Genomic DNA, 22,429 nt, shown 5'->3' with positions numbered 1-22,429 from the left:
GTTTTGTTTTAATAAGATGAAGACTGCTATCATACCTATTCCGAAAGCAATTCGAACACGAGCAGAGCAAGCAATTTTCCTCCTATTTTATTAGCTCCAAGAATTGCACCACATTCTTCCCATCAGAGTCCATCTGTCCATTATACAGGGAAGTGTTGGAGAGAAACTCATTTCTTAAGGAGAAGAATTCAAAGGATATGGGGTTTTCCCAACGCCTTTTGAGTACATAAGACTAAAACGCAACTTTGCTGACTGAGCGGTCACAGCTTTATAGCCGAGTCTGTCTCAAACTCCCCGCCATTGGCGCGATTCTGATTCATGCGCAGGATAGAACTGCCCCTGTGGGTTTCCTAGGCAGCAATGCCTTAGGGAGTAGGAAGCCTTCTTTTTCTCCCTCAGAGCAGGTTTCGAACTTTTGACCTTGTAGTTAGCAGTCAACAGTCCAACGCAGCTACTACACCACCAAGTCCCAATCAACCTCTCTCTCTCTCCCTCTTTCTCTCGCCCTCCCTCCTTCTCTCTCTCCCTCTCCCCCTCTATCTCACTCTCCCTCCCTCCCCCTCTCTCCACGTCTCTCCCTCTCCTCTTCTCTCTCCCTCTTTGTCCACAAGAAAACCACTCTGCCAGATTCTTCAATGGCTCTGAGCAGAAATCCATAAAAGGCTTTTGGAGATGGGCTCCGGGTCCCAAGGAGGAAGCACAGTAATTCTTGCTTCCACCTGCAGAGGTCGCTCATTCTGCAGGCACGGGGCGGTGGGGTGCTGGCTGACCTGCACATCCCGGAGAATCCCAGAGGGGATGTCGCCCTGAGTAATCTTTTGGAGCTATCAATCCAGGAAAGCAAAAAGTCCCCTAGACCTTGGACCCAGCCCAGCCCAGCCCCTCATAAAGCTGTGGAAAGGTCCTGGGTGCATTCCTCCCCTCCCTATCTCCCCAAAGGGAGGATAAAGGTGTTAATGTTGAACCCCAGAAGATGAGCTATATCATTGACAACTCAAAATGTACCTTGATTCAAAGCCAGGGCAGGAGCATAAATAACAATTCCAGTATACAGAATCTAAAGGGGAAAAAAGAAAGTCATATAAACAGTATGAATTACTGCAATCAAATATTGAGTGTTCCTATAAATTCAAGTATGAATTTAAAATTCAATATAGACAATAAAATCTGTATAGAACTTAAGAAATGCTACTTAAAGGAAGCTGATTCTCCTTTTCTGCTTGTGGCATGGCCATAGGTTATCTATAAATGCCTACTTTTGTGTAAGAAGGTGGACTTTTAATGTGGTGCTTGATTCAAATGAAGCCAATTTTCTGAGACATAAACCCACTGGAGAAGATAATTCAAAGGGGAGCTGGTTCTTTCAGTTATCTGATTGCATAATTATCTGGGAAAACAGTGAAATTTTAAGAGATGGGTCTGTAACGTTGATAGGACTATCAATAAACAAAAGCACTAAAAAAACTTAGTGCCCTAATTTGCACTAAAAAAATTTTTTTAAGCCATGGCAAGTGCTTTCCCTCTTTTTGTTATGTTTTTACTCATACGTTTAACAAGTATGCATTAAGTTAGGATACAGGCATATACAAGATAAATAGATCTTTTCCCCTCCGAATAGCATTATCAATTCGCTTCATGTTTCAAACAGAGCAAGTAGAATGTAATTCTCTGATTATAAAAATGGCATCTTCTGTGCTACTTGAATGTTTGATTAGATAACCAAGGTGGATCCATGGAAGGAGAGCGGTCCTTCAAAGGGATATGCAAACACAGCCTCTTTTTGAAAGAATAACCCAGCTGTCCACAGCTATTATTATGTCCAACCTGAACGTTGAAAATTTGTCCAAACATCACTTCCTAATGCTTGTCCCTACTCTCCTTCCTAACAAGGATCCACAGAGGGTCTGTTGTTGGTGCTCAGTGCCACCAAGTTGGCACCCTGTGCACAACAGACAAAACCCTGCCCTGCCCTGTGCCATCCTCACAGTCACTCCTATCTCTGAGCCCATGGTTGCAGCCACTGTGTCCATCATCTCATTGAGGGCCTTTTATTTTGCTGCCCCTCTAGCAAGCATGATGTCCTTCTCCGGGGACCTTCTCTCAGAAGATCTGAAAGTTAACAAATTCAAGCTACCGGCCTCAGCTCTGTGTCAGTTTCTCTGCTCCACCAAAGCCGCCTTCTGCGTGCACTGCACTTGTTAGATCATGATGCAGTGGAAGGACTGTGACTTACCAAGCTATAAAATTAAATTGAGTTAAATAATTTATAAAGGCACTTTGTCTTCATTGTTGAAGGTATTCAGTTAGGTTTTGTTTCAATAAAGAGAACTGTTATTAGGGATGAGAAAGGAAATTCCTTCCTCATCTCCATCACCAGACCCAACCCTACAATGCGTAAATGCTTGGAAGAATTAGATAGATAGATAGATAGATAGATAGATAGATAGATAGATAGATAGATAGATAGATAGATAGATAGAGAGAGAGATAGGTGTGCCAATGACCATAATGAGACTCCAGCAATCTGAATGAAGAGTGGGCGGCATTTTCTATCACTAACTTCTCAGCAAGTCCTTGATTTCCACTCATGTCATTAAACTTATTCTTGCATATTTCTGAAATATGCAAGTATAGATTCTGTATTTGACTTTAAAAGCTCCTCTTGATGTTATGATTCTGTTGCTTGAATAGGTGCAATTTTGAAAGCGAGATAAATAAGAAAAATTATTTCTCAATCTTCATATGCCCTATTTCATCTTTATTCCTTGTCTGGCTACAAAAATACTGTGAACCAGGCAACCTGCCTTCCAGTTGCCAGAATTCCTAACATCAGTTCCTACAGCACCCCCCTCTGACCTGTCATTTCAGTGAATGCCCACGGTCACTCTGGTAGAATACCTGAAACACATTTTCCTACAGCACCATCATACCTGTGGCTTTATCAATACATGTAAGTGCCACTTAAGTCACTCCCTTTTTCCAAGACTTGAAGCAAAGTGTGTGCTGAACATTGTTTAAGGATCTTGAGGCTAGGTGTGAAAAGCGTTTCTCCTTTTATTACTTCCTCACAGGTTCAACACCTCTATTTTTTTTGTCTTTGATGGAAGTATTTCCCATGCAAGATTAGTCTAGTGCCGTGATTGAAAACATTTTAGCTGGCAAAAGATACACTGAGTAAGTGCTACTTACTGTTTGGACAATAAAGAGAATAGTTCCGCAGAGACGAACAACTTTGTTGAATCGGAGTTCTAAATACTGTTTCCAAAAGAGGGGTGATAAAAAGGTTAGTGTGCATGACTTCTGTCAGCTTTCCAGCCTATAATCCACAGCTTAACAAGTAAGACCCAAACCAAACCTCTTGCGACTGTGTCAATTCTGGTTCTTGGCGACCCCAGGTGCTGTAGAGGAGAGCTGCCCCATCGGGTTTTCTTTCTTTTTTGATGGTTTTATTGACATATAATTCACATCTCATACAATTCAACAGTTCGATCGTATTAAGAAGAGTTGTGCAAGCATCACCACAATCAATTTTTGAATATTTTCTTATTTCGTTTACTTATTATTACTAGCTCCCTATCCCCACCTCCCACCCCCAACCTCCCCTGCTATACCCACAAGAAACCATTAATCCAGGTACTGTCTCCATGGATTTATCTATCCTGGATTTCATATACAGAAAAACATACCAAAAATCCCCAAAAACTACTAATAGCAAAAGAAAACAGAGTAAAACCTTAAATGAAAAAAGCATAACAATTAAGAAGTAGAACAAGCTTAAAATGGGTCAAAAGGGAGATCAAATGATAATGTGTTCGATTTTAACCTAGCCGCATCTGTAATAACCCATTTTCCAATGCACTCCGCATGATAGCACGGCCATTCCCACCCCTGATCTATGGTCAGGGGGATCCATCCGAGGCTTAATCCACATATATTTCCTCCATGAGCTTTTGTTGTCAGGCCTTTCTTCCGTGGGTGGGTTTGAATCACCACCCTTCAGCAGTTGAGTGCAAGCCACTGGTGCCAGGGACCGTAGGAAGTCAAGGCGTTAGGAATGTAAGGCCACTTTGTAACTGACCTGTGTACTCTATTTTCACCTTACTATTATTTCAGCACAGTAAAAGGGATTCTTGGGTTTGGCAGTACATCTTAATGGTTTTTTAGCACACATGCAAATTAAAGTAATCTCTGTCACAATCATGACATAGAAAATTCTCATCGTGCCAGAAACCCTCCCTTTGGGGTCAAATTCTTTGCCCAGAGCTAAGGGCCTAAACAAGCACTGATCGGTTTTCCACCTCTTCCAGAATGTTACATACATGAAATTGGGTTTTGTGGGGTTTTTTTAGAGTGCAACATCTGTTGTTTTCCCCTTTCTTTTATTACCCCCCCCTTTCTCTGAATATCTACCACTTTAATGTCCCCTTTCCCCCTGTAGACAGTTGTGATAAGCTGTCCATCAACGTCCTCTACCAAAAGGGCCAGCTCAGTCACTGTCTCTCTTCCCAGTGGGTATTGGAGTCTTTAAAATTGAGATAGGAAGTCGGAAAGCGATGAGGGCGGACTGAAGCCAGCCCGAGGTGTCAGGAAGAGGCTGCCTCAGCTCTGTCCTTGCTGGGGCTGGCCCTTCAGCTTTTCCTTGGCGCTGTGATCCACTCCCCTCTCCTGGCCAGGCTTATTTCAAATCGACACCAGCCCAAGTCAGTTTCTGTTCAGAACCAAGGACCCTGCCAATTCCTTCTCCTCTTCTCAAAATCTGCTATCTTTTTCTTTTTTTTTAAGTTTTGAGGTTTCTATTACAGCTGCAGAAGATGAAACGCTATTTCTAATATATATCCCTAGTTTACAAATTTAAACAAGTAGGCGAGTTGGATGAGATAACACTTCAGAGATCAGACACATTTCTATAAGACCTCACAAACAACAAAAGACTGTTGTCCACGGCTTCAAGACATCGGCACACCTTGCTGTTGGCAATAAACCGCATTGTAGCTTAACTACTGTGAGCAGACCCCTCCCTCCCACTCTCATTATTAGATCTTCACTGAATCAGTCTTTCTTTCACCCATTGAGCCACAGCTAAGAACAGCTTTGCTCTTCCCCAGAGTCACCGCCTCAATCTTTATCATCTGCTTAGAGGGTCACTGTGAGTTGGCATCAGCTCAATGGCAGTGAGTTTGTTTTTGGTTTTTCTGGCATATTGGTTTGTTTTTTTACTGTCCTACATTAAGGAGACAAGACAAGGCTTTCGACTCCAGTAAAGAGTTACAGTCTCAAAAGCCCACAGGGACTGCTCTCCCCTGTCCTACAGGGTCGCTATGAGTCAGCACAAACCCTGTGGCAGTGAGTTTGAGTTTGAGGCCCTATATTAGGCCTGGGAGCATAGATGGTTACTGTGATCACTGCTGCCCTGACTAACTAACTGAAGGGTTGGCTATAGGTTCAAGTCCACCCAAAGCCACCTCCGAAAAAAAATGACTGGAGATCTACTTCCAAAGAACAAAACAAACAACAAGAAGCAGGCACTGAAAATCCTGGGGAGCACAGTTCTGCTGTGACACAAACGGGGTCACTCTGAGTCAGGATTGACCTTCATTTTGTTAGTGCTCCTATGGTATGTACTATATCAGTGGTTCTCAACCTTCCTAATGGCGTGGCCCCTTCATACAGTTCCTCATGTGGTGGTGACCCCCCCAACCATGAAATTATTTTCGTTGCTACTGTAACTTTGCTACAGTGATGAATCATAATGTAAATATCTGATATGCAGGATGTATTTTCATTGTTACAAATTGAACATAATGAAACATAAGTAAAGCATAGTGATTAATCACAAAACAATATGTAATTATATATTGTGAAGTATCTATGTGTTTTCTGATGGTCTTAGGAGACCCCTGTGAAAGGGTCGTTCAACCCCCCCCCCAGGGGTCCTGACCCACAGGTTGAGAACCACCATACAGTATCATAGTCTTTTACTGACTTAGAATTGCAGAGCTGGAAGGAAGTTCGAGTGTAAAACCTGAATGTCATGACCACATAGAGAGCGAAGTTGAAGATTGTCGATGTCTGTCAGATACTAGGAGAATGTAAAACAGAGGGGTTGAACAACGAATGTTTTCGCTCCGTAACCCTGATGGACATAGATGGAGCACTTGCTGTGTGCACTGGCCTCCCGGCCACTGGTTGAAATGGACACTATGCGTACTCCCCAGTGGAGATGGGGACTCTGGGCTCAGAGAGGACACCAAGAGAGGACGCAGCCTCTTGTCTGGTAGCTCCGCACTACAAACCTCAGCCGTTTGTTGCCAGAATCTGTGCGCCTATTACATTATTGTAAATAAATACATAAAGGGACCCCCACAAATAAAGACATGGATTGACACAAAGCAGAACCTCCACAAATACAAAGTGAGCGAAAGATACAAAACTCAGGATGGTGCATTGGGGAAAGACTCCAACTCTGGTTCCACACCTACACCTGACTCCCAGCGCTTGACTCTCAGCCCCTGGCCAAATCTCAGCTTCCTCATCTTTAAACTGCCGGTCCCAGTAGTCATCCTTTCCCCCTCTGACGTGGCAAGGCTTTTGAGATGAACAAATGATATAAACAGAGAGGAAGGGGGTGTTGTAACCTATTCATTAGTCCAAAGAAATGAAAACCAGACTCACTGCCATTGAGTGAATTCTGACTCATGGAACCCTAGAGAACAGGGTGGAACAGCCTCTGGGGGGTTCTGAGGCTGTAACTGTTCATGGGAATAGAAAGTCTCATCATTCTTCCATGTCATCAATCCAAAAGCAAGATATTAATAAGCCAATGGTACTCAATCCAACAGCCTTACAGGTATCAAAACCATGAAGGGGCCCTCAGAACAATGGTTAGAAAGCTGGAGGAATATCTAGAGCCTGGGAACAGAGCAGTGTTATGTCGATAGGACTCTTACTACACATGCAGGGCCGTGAATGGACAGATCCTTCTTTGCCTTTGCTAGGTAGCTATATCCAAATTGCTGGGGTCAAAAGAAAACTTGAGAGAAAAATGTGACAGAGATAAGAATTTAGCAGGTATACTAAATAACTGAAATTATATATATATATATATATATATATATATATATATATATATATATATATATATATATATTTCAGTTGGATCTAGCCAGCCAGATTCATGGATTTTAAACTCAAATGAGACCAATTCAAAAGAGAACTAAGAAATTGGCCACCATCTCAATGGTAGTTACTGGGGTGCTGAAGAAATACCTGGAGACCTCTGAGAAACCCAAATTCATTCAGCAGTTAGCTTAGAATAGCTATAGGATTTCCAGGCCAAACTACAAAGTCACAGTGGGTGCCTTTGGTGAACCCTGATCTCTTCTCAGAACTTGGAATAACTTAAGAGGACTTTGACTTTAGTGGGTATAAAAACAAAGTTGGGCAGCTCAGTTCCCAGACCCTGAGAGAGTCTGGAGAAGTGGTGAATTAAGCCGGCGGGTTGCACTCTGGTGGCAGGGTGATGGCATCATTGGGCTGCTAACATCCACAGTTTGAAACCACCAGATGCTCCACAGGAGAGAGATGAGGCTTTCTGCCCCGGAAAGAGTCACACTCTCAGAAATCCACGGAGTCAGTTCTCCCCTGTCGCTATGACTCAGAATTGACTCAATGGCAATGAATTTGCTTTGGGTTTTTTTTTTCCCTTGCATTCCATATACTTCTTGCCGGTCTGTGGCTCTGCAAGTAGCTAGACACCTCTCAGGTCTCCCCTTTGCAGGTGGTAATGAAGAAATATCAAAAGTACTTCATTACGGTCCATTTTAGCTAAAGTAACATAAATAGGCAGATATATACTACTTGAGCAAGAGCTGGTTATTCTGTATGACGGGGCTCCCCCTCTCAGCACGAGACCCAGACATTTGAGAAAGTCTGTGCTGGGACCAGCTGGCAGCACAGACACCATCAGCTTGCCCGGAACTCTTGCTCTCTCTGCACAGCTTGAGCCTCTGTTCTGCAAGCCTTCGGGAGCAGTGAGTGCGCACCACTGCACAGCCTCTACGCATGTCTGCAATGCTTATATGGTCTTCTGAAGCTTCACTTCCTGAGTCTCTTTGCCTGCAAAATGAGGCCCTGCAAGTATCCGCCTCAGGAGGATATTCAGTCACATTTTAAAAAAAGAAAAACGTTGCTGCCAATTCAATTGTAACATATGGCAACCCCATTTGTGCAAAGCAGAACTGCTCCATCCGCTGTGACCTTTCAGGATCAGACCTTCAGGCCTTTCTTCCAAGGCAGATTTACATGGGTTTGAACTGTCAACCTTTCGCTTAATGGCTTACCTATTGGCCATCCCCAGGAACTGGGACATCGTGTGAGTTTAGTCATGTGGTGTATGTATGGTGTGAAACCCAGTGGCCAGCATGCATGAAACCATTGGGTTTCTTTCTTTTTCCTTCCTTCTCTCTCTCTCTCTCTCTCTCTCTCTCTCTCTCTCTCTCTCTCTCTCTCTCTCTCTCTCTCTCTCCCTCTCTCTCTCTCTGCCAGCCACAACCCCATCTCTCTGTCTTTCCTCTTTAAAAAAAAATAATTTTATTGAGGGCTCGTAAAACTCGTATCACAATCCATACATCCATCTATTGTGTCAGGCACATCTGTACATCTGTTGCCATCATCATTCTCAAAACATGTGCTTTCTACTTGAGCCCTTGGTATCAGCTCCTCATTTTTTTCAGTAACCATTTTCTTTATAGATTTTTTGGGTGGGGTTTATTTTCGTTAGTTTGATTTCTTTTTAGTTTACTTTTTTGTAATAACAAAGAGCCTTGGGGGTACTGTGAGTTCGGTTCAGCATTCTTTCCTCTTGTTATGCATTCTTAGCTGAAACCTGTGCTCACGTTGCCCCACCACTGGAAATCTATCTGCTCTGGCTGAGTGACTGCTGTGTTCAGAAGGGACATGGGTCAGTGGTTACAAGAGTGGTTTTCATGTGCCAGCACTGATGTCCTCTTGCCACCTTCTTCCAACAGTGCCCAGGCCTTGGGAGTGGTTAACTATAGATCAGGGTTCACCAACTCAAATGCCTGCAGGTTGCATCAGGTGATGTCCATGAGGGACACATCCCAGCGGACCCTATGTTAACGCAGTGGAACATCCCTCATGGTTCCCTTCACCGTCACCACCACCACCACCCCTCTGTTGCCCCTTTCCCATTTGCGACACAGACATCGTTGCCGATATGGACTTCTCTATCATGAGAAAAGCACCATGCAGACACAGTAAGGCCTCAGTAGGGAAATTGATAACAAGGAGGAGTGGTGGTAGGGAACTATCGTGCCTGAGGCCCGGAGGGAAAGTGGGCCCAGAGTTGCCTGTCTTCTGAGTTTTCCAAGTCTCCAGAATTTGACTTCATTTCTTTGGAGCTGTAGGGGTGCCGTGGCTAAGTATTTGGCTGCTAACCGAAAGGACGGTGGTCCAAACCCACAAGGAGAAAGATGCAGCAGTCTGCTCCCCCGAGGGTCCCCAGCCTTGGAAGCCCTTCGGAGCAGTTCTAGTCTGTCCGACAGCATGGCTATGAACTGGCACCAGGTCAATGGCAGCAGGGGGTGGCGGGGCAGGGGGTGGCGGGGCAGGGGCTGGCGGGGTGCGGGGGTTGTTTGGTTGGTTTGATTTTCTCCTTTTCCAATGCTCATTTTGTTTCCTTCAAAATACCACATCTCTCCTCTACACTATAGCCCACCCAACCCCCCAAAAATACAAAGAAAAAGAAAGAAAACACCCAACTTAGGACTGAGTTTGGCTAGAGTCTCAGCTTGTCATCGCTGTGCTAAACAGAGACCTTCCTCTGTTCATTCTGAGGGAGATGGGCTGAGCTCTCCCAAACACAGGGCCCGGGACACAGGAAGGCAAGGCTGCCTGGGGTGCCTCGCCCAGATGATGTCACTAGATCCCAAGCAGCATTCGTCACCTCCACCTCTGCCACTGGATCCCTGTTCCCAGCACCAGCCGAACCAGCCCCACTGGGAAAATATCCTCGAGAGGCTCCGGACCGGAGCACACATGCCACGCAAGTGAGGATCCGGCAAGCTGCGGAGAATGAGGTGCCAAGCCCAGGGGTACTGGCCCAATTAAGAGGAGACTTTGGCTGGCTGGTCCCTGGACTCATGTAGTGACAGAGAATAGGTTGTCCATGTGACAGAGACCAGCGAGAGCTCTGCGCCCAGGCCCACCACTGCCTCTCAGCACCGATCCTTCCCTCCCCACACCCCACACCCCTGCCTTTGCACCGAAACCAAACACGCCCCATCTTTGCAAACCCTGTCCTGAAAACAACTCCAGGATGTTTGGGGGGATCTATAGCCCCTTGGGCCTGTGCAATAAAGAAAGGTGGGTTTACCTTGATGGACCAGAGAGAGAGAGAGGACTCCGGTGCTTGCCGCTGAATCTCCCTTAGGGTCACGAGAGACCACAATCATTATAGGCAACATTTACCCCGCACTTGCTCCATACCAGGCACAGGTCTAGAGGCTGCATTTGCCTCAGCTCATGGAAGCCTCTCAACTGTCAGGTGACAGGAGGCAGTATTATCACTGCCATTTGCAGGCAAAACCAACAACAACAAAACTGGCACAAGAGGTCGACTAAGTTGCCAAGGTCACACAGCTGGTAAGTGGTGAGATCTGGTCTCAAAGGTAGGGGACTGGACTAAAGATGCAGCGTGTTAACGAGTGAGTGCCAGCGTCTCAGTGGGGCTGGGGAGTGAGGATTGCAAATACTTCACCAGCCATGCAGCCTTGGAGCATCTGGAGCTAGCAGTGCGTTTCCAAGAGCAGGCGCTGAGACTGGAGGGAGGTGGGTTTATTTGGTTTGGGGTTTTTTTTGCTGTGGCGGGTGCCTAAGTGACTCATCCTGAAGGACCCAGTGTGGCCGATCAGAATGCCTCCAGGAGCGCCGCCACCCAGTCTTTCTCCCGCAAAGCTGTGGGTGGGTTCTGATCACAGCCTCCCAAATTGGAGAAAGATCTAGCTTTACAATCTTTCCCTTTGACTCCGGAGCTCAAGAAGTTAAAAGGAGAAGGCTCTTGTTTAGAAAATAGGGATGGCGACATAAGTACACCTGCGCTCGGTATAATTGATGCATGGATTGTTATAAGAGATTTAAATAAATAAAAGGAGAAAACTCTATCGTCCAATTCACTCCATTTACTTTGGAAGCCTCTTAAAAACTTTTTTTTAACTCACAGGAGTTGTCAACTTTATAAGATTCCTCCTCTCCCCTCAAAGCGCTGCGGTGGGCTGGAAAGAACCTGAACCGGGCAGACTTTGGGGCCAAGTGACCGAGCTCACTGTCCCGGGAGCCTCCAGGGGACATCCCTGCGCCCTCACCTCGTAGGTGCTGGTGATCCCCAGTTTGTAGAAGACGGGAAGGAAGACCTCGGCGCTGATGACCACCACGAAGAAGTAGGTGAAGGCGAACATGGTGAAAATGGCCCCGAAGCGGTAGACCTCGGAGGGGGTGCCCAGGACCGTGACCGCCGACATGAAGCTGGCTGTGAGCGACAGCGCCACGGGCACGGCCGTCATGCTGCGGCCGCCCATCAGGAAGTCCTTGGAGGTCTTCTGGCCGCCCCCCGCGAAGGCGTAGTAGATGCCGATGACCGCCGAGATGAGCAGCATCGCGGCGAACACCACGTAGTCCCACACCACGAAGGTGCCGATGCCCCGCGCCGCCCCCATGCCAGCGCCCGCGTCGCCGTCCCCGTCCCCGTCCCCGTCCCCTTCGCCGGTGCCCTGCGCGCGCGCGCGAGCCGTCCGTCTGTCGTCCGTCCGGAGCCCAGCGCTCCGCCAGCCTGGCGCGCGCGCTCTTATTCCCGGGCGCCGGTGCGCGGCGGGCGGGGCGTCCCGCGGGGATTGGAGGAGTCCTCCAGGTGTCCGGCCCCCTCCTGCCGAGCTGGGGGCGGGGGACACCGCGCAGCTGTCCCTGGAGCCCTGGCTCCGAGGTTCAGGACGCCCTGCCCACGCCGAGCGCTCCCCAGGTGCCAGGCTGGAGGGTGACTGGCTGGGATGGCGCAGGCGTGACCGGGACAACCGACCAGGCGGCGGCCTCCAGGAGACAGCGCCATCCTGGCCGAGGGACACGCTGGAGAAGACACCCACTGAAGCGAGCAGGCCACCCGTAGGGGAGTGCGGGTCGAAGGGCGCTTGCTGAGCCTTTGATTTCAGCGACGTCTTTGGGCCTGGAGATTTTAGATCTGATCTTGTCCTGGGCCATGCATTGACGGATCTGGGGTCCCAGTCCCTGGACAAGTGAGCGGCCCTGAAGGAGAGAAAGAAGTCGGTTGCCTATCCCTACAGCCCGTACACATGGTAGAGACTATAATATGAATAATAACCCCACTTCCAGCCACCACCTGCCCCCCTACATACCTAACTCCCACAGGTTTTCCCAAACTGTAAATCTGGACAGGAGCAGACAGCTTCCTCTTCCTCCCTCGGAAGCTGGTGCTTCCAAACAGCACGTCTTGCTCACTGCTTAATGCGCTGCACTGCTAGGCCTCTGCTGTTCATTGACAGATCACGTGTCCGACACCTTAACGCGCGTCATTCTCTCCTGGTGATGGGCATTAATCTCCATTTTTCCCTTCTTTTTTAAAATCATTTTATTGGGGGGCTCGTACAGCTCTTATCACAATCCATACATACATCCGTTGTATCAAGCACATTTGTACATTTTGCCATCATTTTCAAAACATTTTCTTTCTACTCGAGCAGTTGGTATCAGCTCATTTCCCTGCTCCCCAACACCCTCCCTCATGAACCCTTGATAATTTATAATTTTTTCATGTCTTGCACTGATCGATGTCTTCCATCACCCACTTTTCTATTGTCCATCTTCCTGGGAGGGGGTTATAGGTAGATAATGGTGATCGGTTCCTCCTTTCTCCCCCCACCTTCCCTTTATCCTCTTGGTAGGGCTACCTCTCATTATTGGTCCTGAGGGGTTTATCTATCCTGGATTCCCTGTTTCCAGCTCTTATCTGTACCCATGTACATGCTTTGGTCTAGCCGGATTTGTAAGGTAGAATTGGGGTCATGATAGTTGGGGGGGAGGAAGCATTAAAGAAACAGAGGAAAGTTGTATGTTTCATCAGTGCTATACTGCACTCTGACTGGCTCGTCTCTTCCTTGTAACCCCTCTGTAAGGGGATGTCCAATTGTGTTCAGATGGGCTTTGGCTGGGTCTCCACTCTGAGCTCCCGCTCATACACACTGATAAGATTTTTTGTTTTGGGTCTTTGATGCCTGATACCTGATCCCAGGTATACCTCATGATCACACAGGCTGGTGTGCTTCTTCCATTTGGGCTTGGTTGCTTCTCAGCTAGATGGCTGCTTGTTTACCTTCAAGCCTTTAAGATTGTAGATACTAGATCTTTAGTTAGCCGGGCACCATCTGCTTTCTTCATCACATTTGCTTATGCACCCGCTTTGTCTTCAGTGCTTGTGTCGGGAAGGTGAGTGTCAGAGAGTGCCAGGTTATTAGAACAAAGTGTTCTTGCGTTGAGTGAGTACTTGAGTAGAGGCCCAATGTCCGTCTGCTACCTTAATACTTACCATATAAATATAATGTACATAGATCTATTTCCCTACCTTATATATAAATATATTTACATATGTACACACCTGTACTGAAACCTCGATAAATGTCCATAACCTCCATTTTTCAAGCGAAGAAACTGTGATTTAGCAAGATTAAGTCACCCGTCTGAGGAAATGGAAGTAGAGATGAAAGTTTTGTGTGGGTTTTGTTTTAAACTTTTTCATTGGGACTTAGGTGAAGGTGTACAGACCAGGTCATCAGGTTCGCGGAACAGTTGATACACATTCCAGTATCAAGTCTCCCTGTTCAACCCTTTCATGGTACCATCTTCTTTTGGTCTCAGTTTGTGCAGTTCAATCATTCAGTCATTTCAAGATGAAAGTTTTCAACCCAGGTCTGATTTCAATGTTGGTTCTCTGCATCACGGTGCTCCCCAGGGTACTGCCTAAATTTCAGAGGTGTGTGGACTGCAGACACAGAGACGTGCCCTTAAATGACGAGACTTGGAGACATCTGGAATACAATATGCTTCCAGGATCAGCACTCAAGACATATTTTAAGTGGCTTGTTGAAATATTACGAATCACAAAAATAACATTTGTAAAATTAAGACAATTTGGGGGGGTTGGGTTTCCTTCTAAATTATACCCTCCGGCAGAGTGTCCTTGGGTCACGTCTGTACATCTTCATAATTTACCAGTCAATATTTTGCAAGTAACCCTTCGAATGAGGCTAGCCCAGCCCAAGTCAGCTTCCCTCAAGTTCATGCCCACTCCTGATGACGCATGCATATGTCAGAGTAGAACTGAGCTCCACTGGGTGTTCAATGGCTTTTCAGCAGCAGACCACAGGCCTTTCTTTCCAGCCACATCCAGGTGGACTCTAATCTCCACCCTTCTAGTCAGTAGCTGAGCACATTAACCATTACCCAGGGCTCTGCCCCAAAACAACAATACCAACAAACCTCCCTGCCATCGAGTGATTGTGACTCATTGCAACCCTATAGGGCAGAGTAGAGCTGTCCGTTTGGGTTTCTGTAGCTCTCTAATGGAGTAGACAACCTCTTCTTTCTCCCAAAGAACAGTTGATAGGTTCCAACTGCTGGCCTTGTGGGTTACAACCCAATGTGTACCCCACTATGCCACGAGAGCTCCTGCAGGGCTCCTTAGCTCAACCCAGTGTGTGAGAAAAGCTGGGTCTGGTCTTGGTTTTTGTAAGTTGGTATAATTACATAGACATTTTCAAAACAAAATCAAGCGCGAAATAGAAGCTAAATTCATGTCATTTGATTGTTGAAATAAATGTATGGTTTGGAATTCGCGCTAGCAAGGCACAAGAACAATTGTTCAGATGCTTCCAGGTTGCTGAGAATAGGCTGGTGTAAGCGATAGCTGCTATTCGAAATGGTCTTTCTTTCCTTGGTGATGCTTATCACGCTGTCCTAGTGCCAGAAACTACATGTAATCTGGAACCTCTTCCTCGCTCGGATCTTTCAGGTGTCCAGTACCCACCTTCAGATCAGGGCTTCGGACCAATTCCTTCTGGTTCAAAACCCAACTGAAAATTTGCCTTTTCATGCCAGATGCTTCTAAATTGAATCAGTCTCTACATTTTATCGGGATCCCCAAGTAATTTGTAAAGATCCCCAGGTGATTTTTATGTATACGTAAGATCTTATTAAACATATAGATTCTGGTACAGTATATCTGGCATCGAAATGCAAATTTTCATCAGGGCATACGAGATCATGTTTTCAAGATGATTGCATGAGTGTTCCCCTTGCTGCACCTTTGGATATAGGGGGTGACTTCACCGTTGTGTCCACAGGTTGCTCTTGTTAGTGTGAGGTGCCAGATAGTTGCTTCTCAGCTAGATGGCTGCTTGCTTGCCTTTAAGATTCCAGACGATTTCATTCATAGCAACCCTGCTTACAACAGAATGAAACACTGCCTGGTCCTGTGCCAGCCTCCCGGGTGTTTTTGAGTTTCAACCCATGGTAGCAGCCACTGGGTCAATCCATCTTCTTTGCCTTTGCAGCCCCTCTACTTCACCAAGCATGATGTCCTTCTCCAGGGACCGATCTCTCCTGACAACGTGTCCATAGTAGTTGAGATGAAGTTTTGCCATCCTTGCCTCTAAGGAGCATTCTGGCTATACTTCCTACACACATCTTAGTTGTGTAGAAAAATTCTACTCTTATAATCTTTTATCCTCCCTCCCCCACCCCTCCTAAAAAGAATTGTAGCTTATTTTCTATTGTCTTATTGGAATTTCTTAGTAGGGAGTGGCCTGGGATCAGCCAGATGTTTATTGCTTTGTAAGCCACTCCAGGAATGCTGGGGGCACAGGGCTGGGAGCTTAAAAGGTTATTGATCGGAACCTGTCAGCTGCTCCCTGGGAGAAATATGTGACTATCTGTCTTTTAAAAGATTTACAGCCTGGGGCAATTACAGCCTGGGGCAATTCTTCATGGGTTCTGTTTGATTTTATTAATAACTTCCTTCAGGTCCAATGCTAATCAATATTATTTTATTTATACCCCTAATTCCAAAGTGTTGCTCTTACCATGACTCTCATCTGCAACAATGTGTCCTTTCCTTCTGAATTGCTCTCGTATCGCCTTCAGAAATATTTATAATTATTAAAGAAAATCTCCCTGGTCCTCTAGACCAGTCATTTCCATCTCCTTGTTCTTTCAGCTATCCATCCTAAGACATCAGGATTGTATTAGATCATTGACTCCCTTTTCTGCCACAGTAATGCTGCAATTTACTGCTTCTGCTGTAGATGATTACTTCTTTGTTTTAATATCCCTGGCTTTTTTCCCTATAATCTCCCTTTCGATCTTATTCTAAAATCTTTTCAACTTCTCTACCCTCACGGCTAGCAACCGTGTCATTCTCAGTCCTAAGCATGCCAAACTATTTACAAGTTTCATTATTTCTTCATGTTCCTGGAGCAAGTCCTTTTTATTGTGTTTTTCTTTCCCGGAGTCTTCAAAGCAATGTTCCCTGTCCTTTGTTCCACAGAATGTCTTCATAGGACACATATTGTTGGTTGTCTTGAGTTGTTGGAGTTGTTAGATGCCAAGAAGTCGAGCCTGGTTCACACACCACCATACACAACAAGGAGAAATACTGCAGGACCCTGTGTTAAGTTACTTCTCCTTAAATTAAAGAATAAGTTCCACCCTTACTGTCTGCCAAAAGACCAGTGTGTAATATGATCAAGCCATTGAATTATATGATATGTGAATCATAAAACTGTCTTTTAAAAGGCCAAGGGTGCACATGTCTTGGTTTTCAACTTCTTTTCCCCTTCTTTTGGATTCTCAAAATTTCAACTAGATAGTATGGTAAAACCCAATCCCGAGTGATTTGGGGCTTGTGTTTATTGTGACTCTCCTAGAGACAGTAATTTTTCTTGTACTTGTTGTCTGTCATTCTCATACTTTCATGAGGAAAGAGTGCACCAAAGCTAGGGAATGCAGTGTCCACTATGTCTGGAATTCTCCCATGTCCACTCAAGCTTTGTGCTTGTCTTGGAAGGACTGACCCTTCCAAGACTCACTGTGCACTACTAGTCCATTCTATCCCCATCAGCTTTCTGCCCAAAGACCACTGTTGTTGTCATGTGCCATCAGGTCAACTCCGACTTACAATAACCTCATGTGACAGAGGAAAACTACCCAATAGGTTTTCCAATGCTGTGAAGTCTGGTGGAACTGGAGGATGAACATTGGGCTGCTAACCACAACGTTGGGTGTTCAAACCTATCAGTCACTCTTCAGGAGAAAGGTGAGGCTATTGGGTCTGTAAAGATGTTATTGCCTGCAAAACCCCAGAGGAGGTCGCAGTAAGTCAGAATTGGCTCAATGGCTTGGAGAAAAAAAAAATTATCAGAGTAGATCCCAAGATGTGACCAGTGAGTTCAAAGTGCCCACCTTTCCATTAACAGCTGAGAACTTAACCACTGTGCTGCTAGGGCTCGCTGCCACAGTATCAGGTCTCTGGAGAGGGCAGCCTCTGACTATATCCAAAAAGGCCTACTTTGATAGAAACCACCCAAAGAGCAGGGGAATGAACACCAGGTTCTCTAATGAGGATGTTGTTGCTGTTCATTGCTGTCCACTTGGATCCAACTTATGGACACCTTGAAACAGTAGAATGAAACTTTGCCTCGCCCTGCATCTTCCGTGTGTTTGAGTGCAGTGTTAGAGTTAGTGAGCCAATCCATCTCATGGAGGGCTTCCTTGAGTCTGCTGACCCTGTCCTCTCCAGAGAGCAGTCTTTCCTGATGACATTGGACTCCTCATTAGGGGACCCATGCTATGATTCTGAACATAATAGCTGGGGGAGGGAAAGACGCCTTCCTATCTTTCAGAAGGGCCTCCTTTATATAATGAATTTCTGAGTGTGGTTTTTAGTCTGGTTATATATGTTCTCCTAAGAGTTTTTCTTATATGATCTGAACCTTAACTACCTCTACAGAGTCACTGTCAGTCAGAATGCACTTGATAGCTGAGTTTGGTCCTTTGAGTGTGGGTTGTTTTTGGAGGTTTTTTAGTGTGGGTTTTAATGATCTCTAAGACATCTTTTCCTACCACTTCTTTCTCCCACGTGCCTACTTCAGCCACACCATCGCCCTCAAGCTCTTAGAACATGCCACACAGGCTTCGTGTGCTGTTGCATCTGCCATGAATACGCTTCCTCCAGTTACCTGCATCTCATTGCGTGTCTGTCATCCAGGTCTCAGCTTAAATGTCACCTCCAAGAAACCTTCCTTTGCAACTTGGTTCACGGCGTTCGTCTATCACTTCAGGGTCCCTTCCACCGCTCAGTTTTAATCCCCCACACTTATACAGCCTGACACTGTCTTACTTTAGCTTGCTTGTGGCGCATCTCTTATTGTCAGGAGCTTCTTGAAGGCAGTACCTTTATCTGTTTTGTTCATCACTACAAGGTGTCACCATGATTCAGAACTAACTTGATGGCCACTAACCACAACTCCCCTCGAGGTACGCATAGTCTCCCTTTATAGGGTTTCCCAGATGTCAAGCCTTTGCACAGCTGATGGGATGGGACCACTGCGCTTTGGGTTGGCAGCCTAGTGCTTGCCTGACGGCACTGCCAGGGCTCCTTGGTACATGGAAGGTGTATTCAAAACATGTACTGAATAAATGAATGAACCAAAGAAAGAATTATTAGAAAATTCTTTCCAATAGGTTTATTGTCCCTTCTGGTTTCAGATGTTGCAAAATTCCTCTTTTTCTGTGTGTTTTGGGCATCTGAGCAGAAAAATGAGGAAAACCATATCAGGAACTACTTTTTATCTTAAAGTGGTATTTAGATTTAGTCATTTTCTTTCACTGTCGTTTCTGTACCCATTCCATCCATTCAGGTTGGATTTGCCCGAGTGTGACAGAAACCAAAATAGCGCTAGTTTAAGTGAGATAAAGATGTATTTCTCGTTCACATGTAATGACATCACAGAGGATTCGTGGGGCAGAACTTACTAAAGTGGCTTGGAATCCAAGAGCTTTTTGTTCGGTTCTGTCTCCCTCAGAGTGGGGCTTCCACGGAAGCAGGAAGAAGGAAATGGCTAATTGAAAGGATTTGTGGCATAAGCTCCACTTATCTCCCGCTGGACAGAGTTTAAACAAGGTTCACATCTAACTGCAGGAGATGTTGGAAAACAAAACCTTCTTGCTGGGGATCCATGGGCCAGCTCACCACCGGAGATCCTGCTTCCAAGGACGATGGGGAGAAGGGCATCTAGGGATGATCAGCAGCCTCTGTCATCCTCAACCAATTCACCGCTTTCACCGGACTTCATTTTCAGAAACCATTTTCCCTGGATGTTGATCATCTCTTCCCAGCTCAGCATCAGCGGACAAGCTAGGCTGTTTCAGATTATAAAACAAAATTCACTATGCCAATGACCAGCCCTGTGATTGGTTACCTGTCTCTCCTGGAAAGCGGATCATCTCTGTAGTTTTTCTCCCTGCGTTCACCACCAGCTGTTCTCTCCTCCCCAAGGAGAGGAGTCCTACTCAAAAGAATTGGCCTGTCATTCAACAGGGGAGAACTAAAGGAGGAGGGGGATATCAGCTGACCCAGTATGGAGGACGACAGAGAAGAATGGGACGGTAGCTGCTGTTCACAGAGGTTGGCTACCCTTGGCTCAGTTGTCCATCTCCATCAAAGGAAACATTTCTCTAGTGCATTTTCAGCGTTATTTGCTGTTTTAAAAAATCCATTTGCATTGCACTTTTGGGAACACTCAGCATATCGGATGGAGTCAAGTCATAGGTTCATTTAAGTGATGGGCAAGGCATATTCCTGTTCTTTGGCAAAGAAGGAGAAGCTATACTATTTCCAAAGTCATGACTGGGATATGAAAATCTCTTCATGACACAGCAAATGGTACATGATTCCTGATGTAAAGAAATTAGATCTGTATCAGATACTCAGGGAAAGGAAGACAAAATTGCAAGTTCACAGGAATTCTAGCTACTCATTTGTGATAACCATGGGCTAGGAAGAAATAGTACTTCAGATGGTTCATAAGTCAACAGTTAAGCAGACATAACATGAGCTGCCCTCAAGTTACTATTGTAGAAAAATTAGCTACTTCCCTCAGAAAGGTAGACTGTGTGGACGAGAAGGTACAAATGCTCACTTGTTCGTCTGTAGCTTTCCTACTGAACTTTGTTTTATTCTTCGCACTAGTCATTGCACTTGTGAACACATAAAAGTAGGCAGTATGCCTATTTATGTAGCGCCTTAAGGCAATAGAGTTCGTTCAATTGTGTGTTAAGTGGCAGTTTACATCAGAGTACAGGCAGGGTTCCCAACATCCAACTTATGTACAACCCAGAGTTACAAACCATTCCTCATGAAACCTATGACGTTAAAAACTCAAGGTACGTACAAGGATTTGTAATAACAAACCTTCACTATCTTGCGACATTCATTAAATGTATTATTCCTGTTTTGTTAAAGATGTTTCCATGTGTTCCTTTAATAATTTTTACGAATAGAAAGGTAGCCTATATATGATATTCTAAGACAAACATTTCACTGACTGACCGTCTACGAACAGTTACTGTGTTGACTTAAGCACAAGTACAAAGACAACTCGTTTATAATCAGGGGACAGGATGTAGATGCCCGTCCTTTTTTTGTCCCACCGATCCCTTATTTTGGTGTGTTTTAGAGTTTGGCAAAACATCTTTACTCCCAGAAAAGTAATTGCTAGCCATTTGCTACATCTGAAGAACGAAAATATGAAGAGGACCCGGCAAAGCCAAACAGGTTTCCCTGGAGTGGAGCTAGGAATGCATTTCCTATTACTCACCTCCACTCTCTGGGAAAGGCTTATTTACCATCCCTGACACAGGGCACTCAGGTGAACGTCAACACGAAAACTACCAGATTGCACTATAGGTTATTTCCTAACTTTATAGTGTAGGTTTCTTTGAAAGAAGTGTGGCTCTCTTCCCCACCCAACCGCTGTCCATGGAGTTGACTCAGACACATGGAAACCCCACATGTGTCAGAGGAACACATGCTCCACAGAGTTTTCAGTGACTAACTCGTCAGAAGTAGATCACCAGGCCTTTCCGCTGACGTGCCTCTGGGTGGACTTGAACTTCTACCCTTTCAGTTGACATCAGAGCACACCAACTGTTTACAACACCCACCAACTCTGGGTTTTTCCTGAATGGGCGTTTTACTGTTAAAAAAAAGATTTTTGAGAGTGAGAACAATGGGAGTACACAAATAATTGGAGGTATTTTATCTTCAGAAGGAAGGAGGGACTAAAATGTGCTGATATGTGTCATAACTCATGCAAACTGCTCAAAGAAGCCCTTAACTGCATAGTCAATGGTATGGATTTTCACAAAAAACCCTTAACTGCATAGCCAATGGTATGGTTCTTTCACTTGTAAATGCCCCCTCCATATCATCACCTGTTAGAACCTTATCTGTTATTTAAGGTGGGCTTATTTATCAAAAATGTTCTCAAGTGGAAAGAGAATGCTTTGAAAATGATGATGGCAGCATATGTTCAAATGTGCTCGACACACTGGATGAATGTATGGATTGTGATAAGAGACGTAAGAGCCCCCAATAAAAGTAGGGGGGAAGAAAATAGTAGGAAAAAATGATCAAGTTTATTAAATATTTCATGAGTCCTAACTGTACTTGCTCCATAACCAAGTGTCTTTGAGCCCCTTAGCATGTTTAAAGTCTCCTCTTCCTCCTCCTCCTCCTTCTTTTGTTTGGGTCTTCATTGTGGTCCAATGTTATTTTTGTAAGTGGCATTAACCTGGCTCCGATTCCTGGTGACCCCATGTACACCAGAATGAAACACTGCCCGGTCCTATGCCATCTTCACAACCTTGGTCTGCTCAAGTCCATTCTTGTAACCCTGTATATTTGGAGTACCTTCCAACCTAGAGAAGTAATCTTTTAGCATTATGCTATTGATGCCGTCATAAATGTTATGATCCATAACGTTTTCATTGGTTAATTTTCAGAAGCGCATCATCAGACATTTCTTCCTAGTCTGTCTCAGTCTAGAAACGCTGTTGACACCTGTCTATCACTGCTGTTATTTGAAATAGAGGTGACACAGTCTGGCATTATAATATCACATGAGCCACCATGGTATGGTATGAAAAACTGATGATGGGGGGTGGACAACATTACAGTTGCTTGAATTAAGGTTCTTTCCATCTAAAAGCAGAGGAACTTACTCACTTGAGGCAAAAAAAAAGAGAGAGAGAATGCAGGTATATGTCTCAAAGTCCATCTCTCCCATCCCAA

At 45.3% G+C, this 22,429-nt stretch overlaps 1 protein-coding gene across 1 annotated transcript in view; it reads right to left on the bottom strand.

The window, feature by feature from the left end:
• Positions 1 to 11,732, bottom strand: part of SLC5A8 (solute carrier family 5 member 8) — a 47,412-nt gene extending 35,680 nt beyond the window's left edge. Inside the window, exons 1-3 of the mRNA XM_075552715.1 lie at positions 11,382 to 11,732; positions 3,190 to 3,255; positions 1,006 to 1,057 (exon numbers count right to left, since the gene is read on the bottom strand). Coding sequence (XP_075408830.1) covers positions 1,006 to 1,057; positions 3,190 to 3,255; positions 11,382 to 11,732 — 469 coding nt within the window. The remainder of the gene's footprint in view (positions 1 to 1,005; positions 1,058 to 3,189; positions 3,256 to 11,381) is intronic.
• Between the last annotated feature and the right edge of the window lie 10,697 nt (positions 11,733 to 22,429).

Source organism: Tenrec ecaudatus, chromosome 6 (genome assembly GCF_050624435.1).
Source record: "Tenrec ecaudatus isolate mTenEca1 chromosome 6, mTenEca1.hap1, whole genome shotgun sequence".
NCBI classification, from domain to species: Eukaryota; Metazoa; Chordata; class Mammalia; order Afrosoricida; family Tenrecidae; genus Tenrec; species Tenrec ecaudatus.
Note: the sequence above shows the minus strand (reverse complement) of the source record. Positions and strands in the feature narration are given on the sequence as shown.